Raw genomic sequence first — 18,458 nt, 5'->3', positions numbered from 1 at the left:
GGGGGGGGGGGTCTACACATTGAGATGGTGGGAAGATTAAATCTGGCAGGACACAAGAAACTGGGAGATCCCCCCTGCTCCATGACTGAAGCATCCACATCCAAACAGACACCCACCTCAGCTCATTTGTCTTGTCCGAACATGTTGGTTTAAAGCCATGTTCCTACATGGATAAGTTATGTATTGCATAGCAAGCATGAAAGAAGTACAGACTCTCTGGTCCTGTTTAGGACACTAAAAGCTCAGACGGCAACATTTACAACCTAATAAAGACTAAAAGCTAGACAAGAATTCCTGGGACTCCAGGTAACACCCTGTCAGGACCTATTCTTCCCACGAGGAAGCGAGATCCTAGTCGCCCTGACTGGAGGTTATGCATATGTCAACACATCAGCTCAGATGAAAGCTAAATAGAAGTCATAAGAGGCGGCTCTTGAAGAAGAGCACCATAAGCAAGTAACATCCCGGCCCAAAACTGATGAGCCCCAAGCAACAGGATGCAATATTCCTCTCTCAATAAATCTGCAGCACGAGAAAGGATATTAGCCAACAGACTTCAGTAATTAATAGTGTTATGAAAGCACTGTTCTGCAGTGGGCAAATGAGAAGCAAAGAGATTAGGGCTGTAACAGTAGCTGGAGGCTGATCTGGTGTAGCTGGAAATGAGGAATAAGTAGGGAAACACCAGCTTGAGAAGCCACTCCTTTGCAACAGTTTCTAACCATGGAAGGAAAAGAAAGGAAAAAAAAGGGAGTGAAAAGAGGATAAGTAAGCAGGAGAGGTATGTGGTGAGCAAACAGAGGACAAAGGGTGTCTGGCTTATTGGTGGTGTGTTTGCTGTTACCGAGCCCTGAAAGAGAAGGAGAGCGGGTGAAAGGCCAGAGTGAGAAGAGCGGCGAGGAGGAAGGTGAACCAGCGCTCTCATTAGAGAGGGGTGTGTGTGAGTGCAAAAAGAGGGTTTTTTGGAGGAGGGGGAAGACAGAATAATCACGGATTAAATGAGATGACATTTATCTGTCATAAATTAATCACTGTAGAAAGGAATCTAACACTATGAAGATGTTATCCATAGCTTGTTATTATCCGATGAACAGAATGGCGAAGGGGTTCCAGAAAAGTGCTGATTCATGTTTAATCAAGTTATCTCACTGAAAAATGAGGGAAAAGATGAAAGAAGCAGCTCTGTTGCCATTGGTTACGTGAAAGTCTTTGCTGGGGTAGGTTTAGACCAATAGGAAGCAGAAAGCCACATTTGACACTCATGATGACCAATGCACACACAAACAAAAACCTATAGAGGCAGCACGCTCCCACACATTTAAAAACATGGCTGCTGACCCCTCAAGCATCAGGATTTCATGCAAACAGGTTTATTTCCATTCATATAATCTTATTTTCCTCCTTTTCTTTCTTAAAAAAATATTTTTTTTTACTTCTCAGTTTGCCACTTCTTCAGTTGTGAATTAACTTCTACTCTGCCTCAATGTCACTTAATCCCCACATTAAACATAAATCAGAAATAGTGGACAGGGGCCCCGCACTCTGCTTGCATAAATCAAATGACTGTAGACTCCCTGGAAAGCCTGGGCCATGTGAAAAAAGTCCCCTGAGTGGCTGAGATCCAGAGGTTTTTAGGGTGAGACGCAAGGCTCTGGGAATTACACCCCCTCGGTTACTCCTGTGTCACCGCAGCCCTCCCTGTGAAGCCCATTGTCCCAGCCAGGCTAATTGGGAATACCCTAAGCACAAAAAAACAGTCGAGAGCCCATCAGAGGGGAAAGTTTTTCTCCGGCCCTCCAAGAATAACACAGCAGGGATGTGGATGTGCACTGCGGGCCATGGCAAACTGGAACAGTGACAGAGGCAAGCAAAAATAAATAAAGTCTATGTATGTGTTTGCAGAATGGAAACAGGCATGGTAGGGTTACAATCCTCTGGTCAATGGGGGCATGAGTCTACAGAGGCGGTCAGTGTTTGCAGCCCAGAAAAAAAGAAGAGGTTTGTTTGTACACCTGTCCCTGGAAATTAGAGGGAAAATATAAGAGAACCAGAAAAGACTGAACATCCTGGGACAACATGCTGCGCCACTGACTGAGGTTATCTTAGGGAGTGTTAGAGGAAGGAAAAGGTATTTATCTAAAAACAAGAGAGAAGCACACCCAAAAACTCATGATGCATCTTCAAAATGCTTTTGCAGCAAATCTATCTCTGAATTACACAAGATTTAAAGACAATCTGTACATTTAAACACTAAAATGTAGGAAAAAATGAGAAGATAATAGTTGCATTTCAGAATGTTTCATAAAAGTGAAAACTAATGTTGTCTTTTTGGACTCATGAGCGCCTTAACGAGTGATTATTTTAAAAACATAAATAGGCTAATTTTCCCCAAACAAACGCTAGAGGGCGCTGTAGGTGTGTATATCAGTATTTGCTACTGACAGGACCGCAGAAGAAGAAGGTCCGTCCAAATCAAACATGACTGTTTTCCTCCTGAACTTTATGTTATTTTTCTTATTTACATTGAGACATTATAATTCTTGTTTTTACGTTTTCTTTCCTCCGACTAATCCGGGACAGCAAGTCATCATATTGAGTCACAGAGAGACAGAAGTACCGCTGAAAGCGCTGTCATTCAGACATTGGTTCCTGCAGTAAAAAGATAAATATCACCATAAAAAATAGATTGAATGATCTCCTGATCTTCCAAAAGTGCAACTTTTTTGGCTCTTTTGACTTTTAGTTTGATGCAACTTATACTCTGAAAAATACAGTAAAAAGGGAGTGAACAACTATTTTGGATAAAAGACAATCAGACTCTAACACCAAGGGGGTCCATAAAAGATGAAGTCACTGGGAATAGAAGGGGAGGAGTGAAAAAGTGAAAATTTTTTTTTTTTTTTTTAAAAAAAAAGCTTCTGCTTTTTTCGCTGGAGATGATGCATTCCAGCTTGTGCAGCGGTAGCCAAGCTCTCAGGCTCCTGACTTTGTCGAGACACTCCCAGGGTCTGTGACCTGCCCCACATGCACACACAGCTATACACACAAACTCCCTCACCCTTCCTCATCTCGAGCTGAGTGAATCAAAGAGAAAATAATTCACAGCTGTAAAAGACTTCAAACGGGGGAGGCCCCTCATTCCTCTCTGAAGCCCCCACCCTGCCGCACCCTGTCCCTCCAATGATCATAAATCATTCTCACTGTATCGCTGCTTTTTATTTATGAAACACCCCGTAAGTCCGAGTCCCGCACAACCACACGAGCGTTTAGCCCAGAATGGGATCTGCAGAGGTAACCGTGGATGTGTATGTTTGTGTGCAGGGGTTGGGATTGGGGGCCGGTGCTGAGAGATGTGGGGACCCCCACACTCAGCGCCTCGGCTGTTTCCGCCCGGCCTCGGTCAGCCTCCGCTTTGATCCAGCAGCCATCAACACTTCATTACTCCGCCGCCCGTCTCCCCCTGACTGCAGCTTCACACAAACGACCTCATAGGGTCTCCTAGTGTGAAGCGCTGACTCTCTCCCAACACTCAGCTTGGGATGACATGCATGTGTGCTGATGACCCACACTGACCTCTGCAAAGAACTCACTTCATCGGGGATCGAATGGGAACTATTAAACAAAAAGGAAATTACAGAAACAACTAAACTGCAACAGTAATGTGTCAAATTACTGCATTAAAACCATGTTGGTAGTTCTCATGTTCCTCTGCTATTTTAACACATGTGGCCTCCAAGCCCTCCTTCCCACTATGAAAATAATTGAAAAGAAATAGTACATTGAATTTTAGAGAGTAAAAGAAACCCATTTTTCAATGTAAACTGCTTGCAAGCCTACATGTTAGCTAAGTCATGTGCAATAAATGAAAACGACGGGATGTAATAAGGATTCAGTCCTAAGAGGATGAGTGACAGGTTCACACTTTGCCAGCATCATTCCTCGCAGCTTTCCCTAGCCCTTGAGAAGAACATGCAGCTATGCAGATTTGCTCGGATGCTAAACAAGAACGCACAAAGACGAGGTAGAACAAGTATGCAAAAAAGCGTGTGCAGTGAAAACCACTGAGAGGACTAATAAAAAAGGTGGACACAGCTGCAGCTAACAAAGATGTGAGGAATAGGTGAGAAGGAATTTCATGATCTTGAAAGATTTCAATGTTTGCAAGGGCAAAGAAAAGGAGAAAAATGCAGGAATTTGAAGCAAACAGAAGAAAAATATTTCTTAAAAAGCAAAATCCCTAAATCTAAATCTAAAGCAACTTGACATGACTGCATGTTACACATCGATGCTTCACTCCAAGCTAAGGCATCCAGGAAACACAGGAGCAACAAGCACATGCACAAACTTAGTTTTATGAGCAAGCTATAGCAATAAATAAAAGGGGATTCCAAAAGAAAAAGTCTGAGAAGAATGAGAGGCAAAACAGAGACAAAAGGAAAAAATAAAGAATGGGACTTTAAGAGCTGCCCCTTTCCCTCCCCAGGCTGCTTCTATTTAAGGTTTCCTTTTTTATTACCCCACCTCTGAACAGGACAGGCTTGTGCAGAACAGGGCATGCACCGGCATGCTGTGTTTTTTTGGATTCGTGGATCAAAAAACGGAGATGAGAATGGAAAACATACACATATATTTGGACAGATGCACACAAGAAAAGCAAAACAAGTCAACTGCAGGACGGAGCGACCCGCTATTCAAACTAAGAGGTCAGACAGAACGCTAAAGCTGGCATGAGACGATGTTTCTAACACCCAGTGTGGTAAATATGCACTGACCGGACAGATGACCTTTTCCGGGATCCAAATTCTTTGAGGCCACTTTAGCCAGCGGCTAAAACTACCCAGAAAACCCCAACCCATCAAGTCTGTATGCTGGTTTTGTCCTCAGCTTCATGTGGGGGGCATGAACAAAGTAGCACTGACTCGAGTATTCCAGGAATCAAGCTGTACAGCATCTTGCATGCCGGCAGAGTCCCTCCATCCCTCTTCACTGCCGATCAGACACAAAGCTCCTATTGATGATGGCGGACACCAAAAGTCTGGCAAACATGTAGCCAGATGAGCTTGCATGCAGACAGACTGACACTGTTGTGTATCAAGGATTGACTGTCTCACTGCAGGATGAGTCAGCATTTCTGATCATAAACCTGTGTCCTGTTTGTTTGCCCTCTACAAAAACCATGCAAAGAAAATCAATTTTCACTGAAAGGTCTATAAACGGCATTCATTTCCCAAAGACTGGCATTTGTTTTACTACTCTGCCAGTCTATCAAGACAGCATCTATGAAATCTGGCACAAGAAGAGGCAGAAAGCGCAGTGCCCGTGGCTGGGCAACATCACAAAGACTGCAGAGATAATTAAGTACAGATATAGACTCACTTAGGAAGACAAACACAGTCAAACTGTTCCTGGATATCCTGTTTATTCTCTGGCTGTCTCATACTCTTATAGAGCAGGCCTCATAACTCAAATACCTCCAAACAAAGACTTCTACCAGCTAACAGTCTGCAGAATAAATATACTACAAATACATCTTAGCTGCAGTCACTCTGATCCCTAACAGAGGGACATGTTTTCAGGGAAAAGGTGCCAAAGAAGCTCTAACAGAGAACCCTTCTTCTGTTCCGCTCTCTTTCTTTGCCACTTTGTCTTCCCTGGGCACGCCAGAACTTCCCAAACAGACGACAGGCCAAACAAGCAAAGCGCTGAGCAGAATCCATGCAACAGCTAGTGACACATTCTCTAGACACAGGAGACATTTCTCTTCCTCTCTGTCCCGCTCTGTTCCTACATGTCTTAACCTTGGCAGGAGCATCCCTTTTTGGGGTTGGTCCCTCAGGAGAAGCCCTGACTACAAGTGCCAAAAGACATCTTTCACAGCCCACACCGCCCCCGTCCCCCCTGCCTCTGTTCTGGCAGTCACCTTGGACTCTCATCAAACACGCAACAGAGTGAATGAGGAGGAGGGTGGGGATCTGCTAAAAGAAGGAGATAGAAATCGGATGGATGGGGGGCACATTTGGCTTCCAAATATTGGAAAGTAGATGTAGAGGACCAGGCAGAACAGAAACTAGTCGTGTGTTTTACTTACCTAGTGGACAATATTGTGAAAAAGGTGGTGTTTGCGGTGGATGTTGCACATTTAGTGTCAGAACCATTGACTGTATAAGAGAACTGGACCGAGCAAGTGTGACATCATCAATAAAAAATGGCTTACTCATGGCTCCAACCAAATTAAATCAATTCAGTCCCCATTTTTTCGTGACACGAACGTCCAATTAGTTATATAGGCTGGAGTCGCTACGCTAGCTTGTTGCGTACACAAAGTTGGACGCCATATTGGATGTTAGATGCCTGTTTACTTATGTGGCACAACTGGAAAAAACAGCAGGAAAAACAATGTTTTCACATGTAAAAATTTTACTGTTGGTCTGTGAAAAATTTTACATACCGGCACAACTGTCGACCACTGCTTCTAGTGCGCTCTGACCGCGTTCCACCATGGGACCGGTCCATACATAACGGGCACAAGGGGTTTGTAGCAATGTCGGCTACCCACCGACCTGTTTATAAACATGGACGGAGGAGTCTAACACTTTGTGTAAATCTTATTTTGTGCATAAATTTGAATAAAATCAAAATCATGCATCAGATATGCATTGCGTTTCCTATATAATTACTTATGTATCAATAGAAACTTTTGAAATGTCGTTCGTTTGTTGCACTTTGTACAAAAACACTCATACCATGGCCTGGGTCTTATTTTTTAATGATCAGAGTATTTTTTTCCTTTTGAAAATCGGACCAAAATTAAGCATTTTATGGTCATTTTGCTGTCTCTGCTAAGCCACGTCTTATTGTTCACTGCCCTATCCAATATGGCAACTCTCTTTACGTAACTTCGACAATAGCAACAGGCTAGCGTAGCATCTCTATGTAACTCATTGCAGACATCCCCATATTGAAGCCAGACGATGCCAATAAGCAGGGACCGGTCAGAGTCAGTCTGAGTGACATTTTTTGGGCTGTCGCTAATCAGAATTAAGTCCACAACCCGTCCACTGAAAGTGGGATTGGGAGAATGTGTTAATCAAATGTTTCAAATGTTGGATGTAGGGGCCAGCGGGCACCACATGCTTTTATTGAGCCATCTGATTGGTCAGTTTACAACTTGAATAACTTTCAACAAACAAAATAGGATTAAATAAATAGGATTATCAGGAAAAGGTAGCAGGGCAAGAATGGTTATTTTGACAAATATGAGTTATAGCTGTTTATTTCTCAATAGACGTCTATGGGATTTTGGCTTCTTGAAGCCAACAGGTACTTCCTGTTTGGAATGCATTGGGGGAGGGGGTCACAGTTCAGTTTTCTTATACATCCAATGGTCAGAACAGAACTGATCGGTAGCTCTGTTAGTAAGGAACCCACCCTTGCCTCACCTTCACTCTGCGGTAATGCTTGCGGGATGGGTGGCAGCGCATGTTGCTGGTGTTGCAGCAGCCCGTGCAGCGTTTCACCTCCACACAGGGCGGCCATATCAGGAAGTTGGCAGAGGTGGGATCCACTTGGCTCCTGGGGATCTCATAGATCACAGTCCGTGTCTTACACACCGCCGGGACTGCTTCCTCGACTGTAAGAGAGACAAGACGCGTAAACACATTCGGCCTGCGTGTCGAAATTTGATGATACATTCTCCCGAGTGTTGATGTACGCTTGTAATCAGCTCCTTTCACCCACAACTGCTTACATTCCTTTCTCATTGTTTGAGAGCTTACTTGATGTCAGATCGGTGAATGACATCCAACTTTTCTGAAAACTGTTAAAAATCCATGTTATCCACAAGGCTTATCTCATATCAGCTATGGAGAAGTCAAGGAGGGCTCCATTGTTTGAAGTCCAGGGCATTAACCCAGCAGATCATACAACTTTGCTGCCTGGAGGAATCATCTGCGAGGAAATCCAAACTAAAGATCTGGCAGACAACAATCAGTCTGCTAGATTATGTTGTTAAGATGTTATGCCCATCATGCATAGAATGTAAGGGTTTTTACAGGCTGCTGCCAAAGTGCTACACTATATCATAATCTTATGATGTGGCACAGATATGGGAAATACCACCAGCCACTTCACCCTGAGCCGCTAAGACAGACATGGAGGGCGCTCAGACAGTCTTAACACACACATTGCACATGCTATGATATTCTCCACGCCTCGATCAGATATCGTACCGCGTGGCGTTTTATGAAGAAATCTGACTGAGAGCCCAGGCGAGCTGCAACTTGAACCCTGAATGCCTGGAATTTCCACGCTCAAGGATATATTTCTCTCCCGATGCGTGCCTTAGATCTGCAAGCCTCAGGTCAATTAAAAGCCTTCTTGTCAGACATCCCCGTCAACCTCACAGAGCCTGCTCTCTCATGCTCCCTTGATTGCCATAAATACTAGGTAGATGTCTTCATTAGGGTTCCTCTTATCCTCTAAAAAGTGGCATAAAAGAACCCACTAACTGTTAGTTTTGCATGACATTAGTGTAAAACGATCTGTTTCATCCTCTGGGAACTGTTAGGTTGGAAGTGTTCTGTCAGATTTGATACTTTCGGGGCATTTTTGTGCTGTCAAATCGTGATGCAAGCGCTGAGCGGTGAAGATCTTACCAAGGCTCCTCTTGCGTCGGCTGTGGAGCTGCGAGCTCTTCAGGTCGTTGAAGTAACCGTGATGGCGAGAGAAGTTCTTATGGTGGTTGTGGTGTTTGTGGTGCTTGTGCTCCTCAATGACATCGTTTCCCGTACCTCGTCGAAACAGAAGAAGAAAGACGCAGACTGATCATCCAAAAGACTCTTGATTGATCATCTAAATCATTTGGGGTTTTTTTTGTTATGAACTGCTGAAGATGTCACAAACTGAGGAAAACACCACGGTTCACAGGGTGCAGGGAGGAGACAGCTCTTTGTATAATTGCTAGATGTTTCCTATCCACACTCACTGATTTGGCTGGACTGTCTTAGCTGGAATAAAGTTGCTAACTTCTGTTGAGTCAGCATGAACTTAAAAAAAAAACACCCTGCTCCCGAAAACACTGAGGACAAAAGTGGTCATCACAGGTGGTGCTCAGTTGCCATTATTCCTGCAGCTAATTAGCACTTTCGTGTCACTCATCTGCAGAAAATGTTTGCTTTTCAGTCATTCGGTGGCTTGGGAAAGTACATGTTTTGATATGCTGCAACGCTAACGTCTTAAATCTCTCAAACTCCAGACCAATATAGCCAGTTCAGCTTTTTCCACAGTTCTGGTCATCTGATAAAGCATGCTTGTTTTGGTTGGTCCCCACCCAGAATAAAAAGTGGATTACAGAAAAGTGCTGGAGCAGCTATAAAATGATAAAGCTTGTCAGCATTTGTCCCTCCGAGTGTCTGAGACTGTTTGCTAAGTGGGTGGGTCCTACCTGTCTGGAAGTAAAGCATGTCCACCCCTCCTGGCTAACACAACCAACAACTGTTCGCTTTACATAAACACTCATTATCAAACAGAATTCCTCCTATTATCCTCCAAAACAAGCTAAAACCCAGAGTACACAAGCAGAACAAAGCACAAACACTGTCCACTCATCCGGCTGCTTTGTGCTCCAACCAGAATCATCTAGAGGGATTTTCTCTATTTATACACAGTCCACCACAAGGATCGCCTATTTATTCGTCTCTTCATTCCCCAGTTCTGACGAGCGTAATGTGCTCCCTCCAGTGAGAGAGGAGGGATTTTCCTCCCAACTTGATGTGCAGTCAGTCAGACAGCAAGTGACCCACAACCAAAGGTTCACGGAAGGGAAGTGTTGCCTGCAGCTGAAGCTGGAAGTTGGGCAAGAGGCTGAGCAATCAGTCTGTCAGGCCGGAGCACTTAGAAACACATGGACGTACTGTACACTGACGTGACATATAGTACACACTTCCACACTGCTGTCCACAGCTGTGACGCTGTTTTTCTTTAGCAAACATTTAGCTCACGAGCTGCTGAGATTTATCGGATTTCTCCTTCGGTTTATGCATCCATTGCTGCAGAAGACTGGGGAGGGTGTAGCAACACCTGATAGGAGACTTTGAAGCAGAGTATAAAGAAGTTCTTTAAAGACCCCTTTTGAGGAGAACAACATTAAATATGGAAAGCTCTGATTCATCTGGAAGAAATAGCTAGCTAAATAAGAAACAGCAGAGGAGTGGAGTGAGGGGATTGCTGTCCTCCTGGTTCCAGGTGACTAAGAGGTAATAACACGCCTGGAGCATTGAGACAAGAAAAAGAGGACAGGAGACAGTCTCTTGCCATGAATCAGGCTTTCATGACTGGCAAATTGCTCCCTCCATTAGCTGAGGGCCTCGACCCTCCCTTCACTCCTCCTCATCTTTTTCTAACTCCTCACAGAAAATCAACTCCATCCTCCTCAGCCTTCTGGAGGACATTTTTGTGGGATGCAAATGAAGATGAGTCGAACCCTAGGAGGCAAAAACGTGCCAGCTTGTCAAAAACAAACCAGATCGTTCAATTATTTGTTGCCACTTTAAGTGAGGCAGGAATAAAACTCGATATTCCTTTGACATCCTCCTCCCTCCTCCCTCTGCTAAGAGTCAGGTTCCCTCTTCTGTCAAAGTCCGTCTCTGGGAGAGATAAGAGGAGGCAGCCAGGGGGCCAACTCAGAAGGGACTCAGTCAAAAGAAGAGGAGCACCTCAGGGGCCAGACAACCACCTGCAGACTTTGACGGGGTCACACCAACTGTCAGTCAGAGCCGAAGACACCGTCCTCGCAAAAAAAAAAAAAAAACAACAAATGCAAGTCTGCACTTAACACAGCGGCAAATGACAGACAGTAACTGTATGCCCCCCAGGCTTGAATTATACGGTTCTAGAAACAAAGACCACTGACAGAAAAAAAGAAAAGAACACAACTATTTTGCTCAAAGAAATTCCTGAAACGTTTAGCGGCTGTTCCTCCAAGGGTGAAATACTTTTTTAGTTTTTTCTCCATCTGATGTGAAATACTCTGCACTGTCAGCTTCCCTCCTACCTAAAGCTTTGAAAATCCCCATCTGGCTGGCGTCAAAAGTCTTTAAACGGGCTGACCGGGGCCGGCAAGCTGACCCCCAGACAGATTTATGTCCTCGTAATAATAATCAGGCTACTACTGTTACCCTGCAAAACATTACTCTGTTTGAAGACAGACACGTTAATTTAATTATTTAAGAAAAAAAAAGGTATTCCCATACTTGACGTAACGTAAAGTAATGTGATCTTGTTTGAGAGCACCAACTGCTTCGAAATACCTTAAAAAATGATGTAAAGCTCTTCATTAATGCTGCCCTGGGAGAAGCAAACATTTGTTTACACAGAGTGAAAGATCAGGCTTAGTGTCGCTTTGCAACATGGAAGTTTGGGGATTATTAATGAGCAGCTGGGTACATTTCCTGTTAAAGTAAATGCAGTAATTACCTATTTCCATCAGCAAACCTTTGGGATTTGAAATACAGAAGAAGAAGCCAGTGTACACATAAGCTCATGTGAAGAAAAAAAAAAAACTTCCAGACAGAATCCCTGCACTTAAAAGAACATGAACAACTTTCCGGTGAGGAAATTACTCCACTTCCAGGGGAAAAAATGTCAGACCAATGTGCACCTGTTAGGGCTCCAATCTGTGCATCCAAGTTCCAAGTGGTTTTTACTATTTTACTTAGAAATATAATTGAATTAAGTCACATATGTATGCTTATGGAAACTTTTTTTTCCAAACTGGATGAGCAAAAAAATGGATCAAGAGGCAGAATTTACCTACGGAGTCAATCTCCAGTAGCCGCTGGAGGTCGCTAATGCTGTGGATTTCACTGCGGGACAGTCGGTCTATCAGCTCCTGGGGGAACTTCGCTTCCTTCATGTAGGGGGTGGGGGGAAAGAGGGGTGGGAGGAAAGAAATCAAACAAGACACGAGCGTTAGAGACGTGTTGGCTCAATGGGAAACGTTTGTGTAATTGTTTGACTGTATAAATAAAGGTTCAGACAAGCGCCAGGGGGAACAACCGTGCGCAAAACCAGATCTGTTTTCATAAATTCTTCTGGTCCAAGGGGAGAAAGTGGCGCAGAAGAAAATGTGCTGGAGGAAAAAAATGCACAACTTTTCAACTTGTAAATAACTAAATAAAAAGAGTGATTCAAAATATTCTTTGAAGTTTTTTGTTTCAGCCTGGGGGCGTCAGCTCGTGCGTACTGCGCGTCGCCACACTTTGCACTTGTCGCAGCCCTTCGTGCAGCCTCAAAAAGAAAAAAAAAAAGGGGGGGGGGGCTATTTTTAATCACCCAGAGCGGTTCCCCTGAACTCGCTTATGGCCCAACCAAAAATGTTAGCAGTTGGCTCAGGCCGTGCGCAGATTTGGCACAAAAGTACCAAAAATAAACTGCGTTTACGCGCGCCCCGCATGCGCGCGGTGCCGCCTCTCCAAAGCGCACTTGTCCTCGCGGAGATTTGAACTGATGTGGTGCTTGTTTAGTCTGCCAAAAACAACGACTGCTGTGTAATGAAACGTTGTTTTTTTCCATTTCTGGGTAAATGTTTGTAATTATTTGTAAAGTGGGTTTGGGGGCTTTAAATAATAAAATATAAAACATATTTTAACCTTTTTTTTGTTTGTTTTTTATTGCACATTTTTGTGCTGCGCTATGTGTGTAGCTCCAGGAGATATGCGTGCTCCGTGGGACCTTTGCACCCTAACAGAAATAAAACTCACACCAAGACACGGGCCAGATAAACCACACGACCCCGCAGGCGGTAGACTTTACCTCAGCGGTGGCCAGCAGGTACGTCGTCCACAGCAGGAAGTACCAAAGTGCGGCTCTCATCTCCCTTCAAATCAAAGTTAACCCCAAACGCGAAAAAGGTGCTGCTGTGTAGGAGCCCCAAAGTCGCTCCTGACCCCAGAGGATCCACAACCATCCCCTCAGGGAGAGGAACAGAAGGGGGTGTTCGGGTTAGTCAGTCAGACGCGGTGCTGCACTTGCTTCACAGTGACTGGGAAGAGGTTGAGAGGACTGCCAGTTAATTGCTGTTGTTCACATCGGGGCTGCGTCTTCTCGAGCCAGTCCTGCGCTGCTGCTCCTCATAAATCCTCAAGCGCAACTGAGGCAATTCCAAGAAACCAGCCTGACGCGCATTGCACTTGTCCTTCACCTTAAAACAAAGCCTCAAACTTCAAGACAAAACACTCTTCTATTTGGAAAACATTGGAGGAAAAAAAAAACACCTATTGCTATTTGGGAACAGAAAATTAAGTCCTTTATCAAATAATTCCAAAAGAGGCGCCCAGGAAAGGAGAAAAAAGCCCTCCGCGTTGTGCTATCCAGAGCGCGTCTTGCAGAGGTCTGTGCAGGTCCTTGACTGTGTGGGACTCTGGAGTGAATGGTTGTCAGAGAGCCTCTGAAGCGCTGGATATAGTGAGCCAGCAGCTCCGTGCCCGTTGCGCCTCCCCTCGCGTTTTGGTAATCGTGCATCTATTCAGCAGAGAGAGCTGGTTGGCTGCTTGTATGACTTAAGACTGCAAAAAGCACATCTTCCCTCCCCCCTCCCACGAGACTTGTGTGAGAGATAGTCCATTGAGGGATTTTTTTTCAGTCAATGTGTGAGATGGTGTAAAGATCTAGTAAACAAATGATGCATTAATGGGATGGCTTTAATTTAATGGAAATTTGTAACTTTATGTGGGATTTCACATGTAGATTTTTAAGTGAGGAAGCTGGAAGTAGGAAAGTCTGGAATTTAAGCCCAAATCTGATAAAGGAGATATACCTGCACCTCAGCAGCCAGCTGGGAGCAGCAGGTCATCCAGCCCGGTGGTCCTCTGAGTGCATTCAGCTGGAACCTAAGACAAGCTTTGGGGAGTTGGGGTTCAAAACCTGCAGAAGATTGTAAAGTTTTCATAGGTCAGCTTGATATTTTTCTCTTCTGTCAAAGCATTTCAGCAGATTTTTTAGTAGGTGAAGTCCTCAACTTCACGGTTACATGAGCAACTGTGAGCAGTAATGTTTATGATGTTGAGAAGAACTGACTAAGACAGGTTGATCATCCCTTCTGGGATAGACACCGCACCGTTGCCATGGTTACATCACAAGTGCAGCCTCCCTCCCCGAAAGGGTTTCCCCGCTGCATGACTCGTGTTTCCTGTAGATGTGCATTTCACATCAAGAAGGAAAAGGGAGGAGGGGGGGCTGGAAAAACAGACTGAGGCGGGATTATTTATTGACAGGAGGTGATATCATAAAAAAAACGGAAAGCAGGTGAGCACAGAAAAGAATTCCTGACCTTTTTCTCTCAAGTTTCAGGTCAGAGAATTAAACCAAGATTCAATTTTTCTCTCTCAGCTCTCTTACAGGAGCCATGAGGTAACGTGTTTATTGGCAACTGAGGCCTGTGTACCTCACAACATTAACCCAATTAAATGATTTTATAGATGCTGCTGCACAGTAAATATAGCTGTAAAGACTTCGCGGAGGACGCTGTGAGAGAGGTGATGACTGCCATTTCTTCCCTGGGCCACACATACTTCCCAGGGAAAAAGAACAATGGAAAAACGGAGGCATTTTCTTAACGATGAGGAAGACATGAGATGCACGTGATGGGATCTCCTCGCTAGTTTGCTGCCAGTTTGAATCCATGACTGTAAGCAAGTGTTGAAATAAATCAAAAGTTAATTAAAAATGAAAGGTGATACAATAAATCACTATTTTGTCTTTTGTTCGTGCTTATCAGGAGTCTACTGATATCCTAATTGCCTTCATATTCAAATGTGGCGCCTTATGTCTTTTTGTTGTATTTCTTTTAAAGTCATTTAACTATTATTTTAGTCTTTGTAAGCCATCAATAAACGTGTTTTCTGTGACTCTTCTTTTTCAAATCCTCGTAACTGGAGTATAAACCTTCACATCAGTAGTCTCAACTTGATCCCAGTGCGGCTGAACTCTGACCGTGCAACGAAAGCAAGGAATCTCACACTTCAACGTGCCGGAGAACCATAAAAAGATACCAGAGCTGACAATAGAAACCAATTATGGCGATAGCCTTGCGTTTGTGTCCTTTATTACTGTCACAGCTCCCCTTCCACTCAAGACGTGTTTTCCACGACACCTTATAATGAGAGTTTCAAATTGGATTGCCTTGCAACAGACAAACAAACACAGATCTAAACCTGGTGCCCCCCCACCACCATTACCCAAGCACCACCCAGCCATATTACAAGCTCGCATGAGTCATGACTCAAAGAACAGTCTCTCCGACTGGAGAGATTCCCTCCTTGCTCCTCAGGGTGGAATTAGTCCCCACAAGCTAAAGTCGGTGTGACAGAGGTGAAGCCGTCACTTCATTTTTCTCCCACCGAAAAGCTCTTTTAGGAATTGTTGGAAACATTTTGCTCGTGTACACACGTACAAGTCGTTCAGGTGATATTTCCCAGGAGCAAAGGTGCATTCCAGAGCGTGGCAGCAATTTAGATATGACTTGAAAGTCATCCAGAGCAGAGTGCATATCCAGGGCAACCTCTCGCCGCATAAACAAGCAGCGCTCATATGCAAATCTGCATGTTATGCAGTGGAGGGAGGCAAAGTAAAGCCGCCATATTACAACCGGCTACACGCAGCTGCTCTTTTATAGGGACGATTACTGGCAGCCATTTACAAGACTTAATCTGTCTAACATGCATAGCAACCTGAATGAAATGCTCTGTGGGGCCTCCCGGCACCCCTATAGACCCCCTTCTCCTTTAAGGCACTATAGCTGTGCAGGCATTCTGGGGGCACAATACCCAACTGCTCTTTCACAAGTCACAATACTGTAATCAAATCCAAGTCCCGGATCAAAAATGGCGCCACATGCACACATAAAGCTGGTGGTTGGAAGTATACAAGGGAGTCTTCCAGCTGTAAGGCATTATATGTTACAGCACCACGCTGGAGTTGTTAAGGGACCAGGGCATCCTCGCTGTGTGATCTCCAGATCGGTCTGATTGTGTTCTGGTGTTGTCATAAGTCTGACAGTTTCACTCTGCCACGAAAGTCGTCCTGAGAGGGCTAGAAATGAGCGATCAGAGAGAAATCTTAGTAAGCATCCTAGCAGCCATCTCTGTACTCAGGTGAGATCTGACAAAAGGCCCCCACACAAAGAAGTACACATTCTCTTATCGATAGAATATTTAGGAACCCTATTGCACACCTGCCTTCCCTCATGCGCATTTACCAAATTTCTCAAGCGGACAGACAGACGCAATCCGGGTACAGGTCCCTACATGCAGCTCCACGTTCCCCCTGTCTCGGCTCATTTTCCCCCTAAAACACTGCTCCTTTATTCTCCATAAACGAGAAAAAAAAACACCCTGGTTCTACACAAACACCAGCAGAAAAAAGGGGACTTCCAGCCACTAAGAAATAGCAGCATAATTGCCAGTGCTCTGTTGTCTATCAAGACCTGACCTTTTCAACATGTGTGTGCCATGTTGGGAGCGGTGGGAACCGGCGAGGAGGAAGAGAGGGGTCTCCCCGGCTCTGCGGTGGTCTGAATCACCCCCCCCCCCCCCCTCTTCATCGTCTCTCCACATTGCTTTCCTTTAAGCTATGGGAATCCATAAGTTCAGAGGCAAGCGACAAATCCTGCGATCTTGGCAGGGGAACATCAACGGCTGAGACGGGGCGACGCGGAGAGGCCGGCGGGACACAGAACTGCCCTGTCTCGGTGAGATCCCGAGGGGGATGGAGGAAAGTCTGAGGTCTATGAGTGAAGCCAAGACACTGGAGTGGCAAGCTCGCTGTCGGTGCCAGTGGGAAAATAGCAGAGCAGTATTTCCTTACATGAGTTTGGCCTTGAAATGAGCACATTAAAGAGAGAAACATATACAAAGGCATGTTTCAAATAAACACTAGAGAATTTGCTGAATTTTGCATCAATGGAAACAGAGAAAGTGGGTTGGCAACTAAGGTCATGCAAACAACCCAAAAAAAAAAAGATATTGAGAAATGATTAAAAACAAATAATTGCTATGTAGGATAAACGAATGGGCTGCTATGCGGTGACATGTCGTTGTTGCTTTATGACAAATGACTTTAGTTTTCCGAGAGGCCATACAATGCCGTCCTCAGAGACGTGTTTGGAGGCCATAAGCTCATAATTGCCAAAATTGGCGCGTCAGCTGGGGCTTTCACCTTTACGCTTCATTCTTTTTGACTTTCCCTGGCCCGGTTGGCGCAAATTATGGAGCAAGAACTCTATGGTGCTTTTGGTGACATATGGGATTAAGAGAATTCTCTGCTGGGCTGCAGTGACGAGAGAGGGCGTAGATGGAAGTTGGATGGTCCGAGGAAAGGATTCCACCAAAATCCACTTCCCGGTTAGTTGATGCTTCAGCTGGAGAGCAGCAGAACCAAACATGGCTTGAGGCCGAAACGGACCAAGTGCTCTGAATTTCCTCACTGATTGTCAAACATGCACAACAGAACTACGAAAGCACTTTACCTCCAGGAGAGAAACCCGTTCCTGGTTTATGGGCCGTACCATGAAGCTGTTTTTGCACGCATTGTGGTAATGATTAACAGCGGTTAATGTGAGCCCCCCAAAAAAACTCCCAAGTAGCTCTCTAATAACTCTGTAGCTGCCTTTAAAAACCATTACAGCAGCAGGCATTCAGCGCTTTTATTGTTATTATTGGAAGCTCTAAAAATAGAACCCTACAGAGGGAAGATGTCAGCTAGTTCCTGTCATCGTTAAAACTCACATGATCAAAGAGGGACAAACAATAGCTAAAAATAAGTCAAAATAATATATTTTTAGGTTTATTAAAAGCCAACGCTGCCATTTCTGGACATAAATCACAACAATAACCTCTGTTCTCATCCTTCATCCTTCACTCAAGATGACGTGTCAAAATCCCGAGGCAGAAAAGAGATCACAACAAACTGATTATCAACAGGAAGTGGCGCCATTATGGGCTTAAAGATAGGAGAGAGTGCTCTCTCGTTACAGCTCTCAGTCAAATCCACACATTCCATCAGGGTTTAAGGGGGAGCCGGGTCTCCTCTGGACGGGGTCCTGCGGGGTTTTTAGGGATAACCGGGCCACCTTTGCTGCACTCTTCAGGCTCTGTCAGCCCCTGGAGCACCGCCGAATCCAAAGGGAAAAGTTTTCAAGGAGGATTGTGAAACTTTTGGGTGGCCTGACAATCTAAGCACTCTTGACAGCATTTGAGGTGTCTTCAAGCACCTGCAGTGAGATGTGCTGTCAGGGATTCACCCTAACCCCATAGAGTAAAAAAAAAGGAATATTCAAAGGTTTTCTGATATTTTTTTTTACTATCCTTAAGGGATCTTTAAACATCTTTCTTTAAGGATGACTTTGGCTGCTGCTCTGATCTGCACTCAAACCTCAAAGATTCCCCTGGAGAGCGGGAGCGGAA

The 18,458-nt window shown here is 44.6% G+C and overlaps 1 protein-coding gene across 3 annotated transcripts in view; it reads right to left on the bottom strand.

Annotated features, from left to right (window-relative positions):
- The window catches only part of pdgfab (platelet-derived growth factor alpha polypeptide b), a 20,053-nt gene extending 2,574 nt beyond the window's left edge, over positions 1-17,479 (bottom strand). Inside the window, exons 1-4 of one of the 3 annotated variants that reach the window (XM_024273118.2) lie at positions 13,814-17,479; positions 11,809-11,905; positions 8,655-8,789; positions 7,440-7,630 (exon numbers count right to left, since the gene is read on the bottom strand). In XM_024273118.2, coding sequence (XP_024128886.2) covers positions 7,440-7,630; positions 8,655-8,789; positions 11,809-11,905; positions 13,814-13,945 — 555 coding nt within the window. In that variant the 5' untranslated portion in view covers positions 13,946-17,479. Of the gene's footprint in view, positions 1-7,439; positions 7,631-8,654; positions 8,790-11,808; positions 11,906-12,810; positions 13,517-13,813 lie in introns of those variants that run through there. The other 2 variants (XM_024273119.2, XM_024273120.2) reach the window with 2 other exon arrangements.
- Between the last annotated feature and the right edge of the window lie 979 nt (positions 17,480-18,458).

Source organism: Oryzias melastigma, linkage group LG8 (genome assembly GCF_002922805.2).
Source record: "Oryzias melastigma strain HK-1 linkage group LG8, ASM292280v2, whole genome shotgun sequence".
Lineage (NCBI taxonomy): Eukaryota > Metazoa > Chordata > Actinopteri > Beloniformes > Adrianichthyidae > Oryzias > Oryzias melastigma.
Note: the sequence above shows the minus strand (reverse complement) of the source record. Positions and strands in the feature narration are given on the sequence as shown.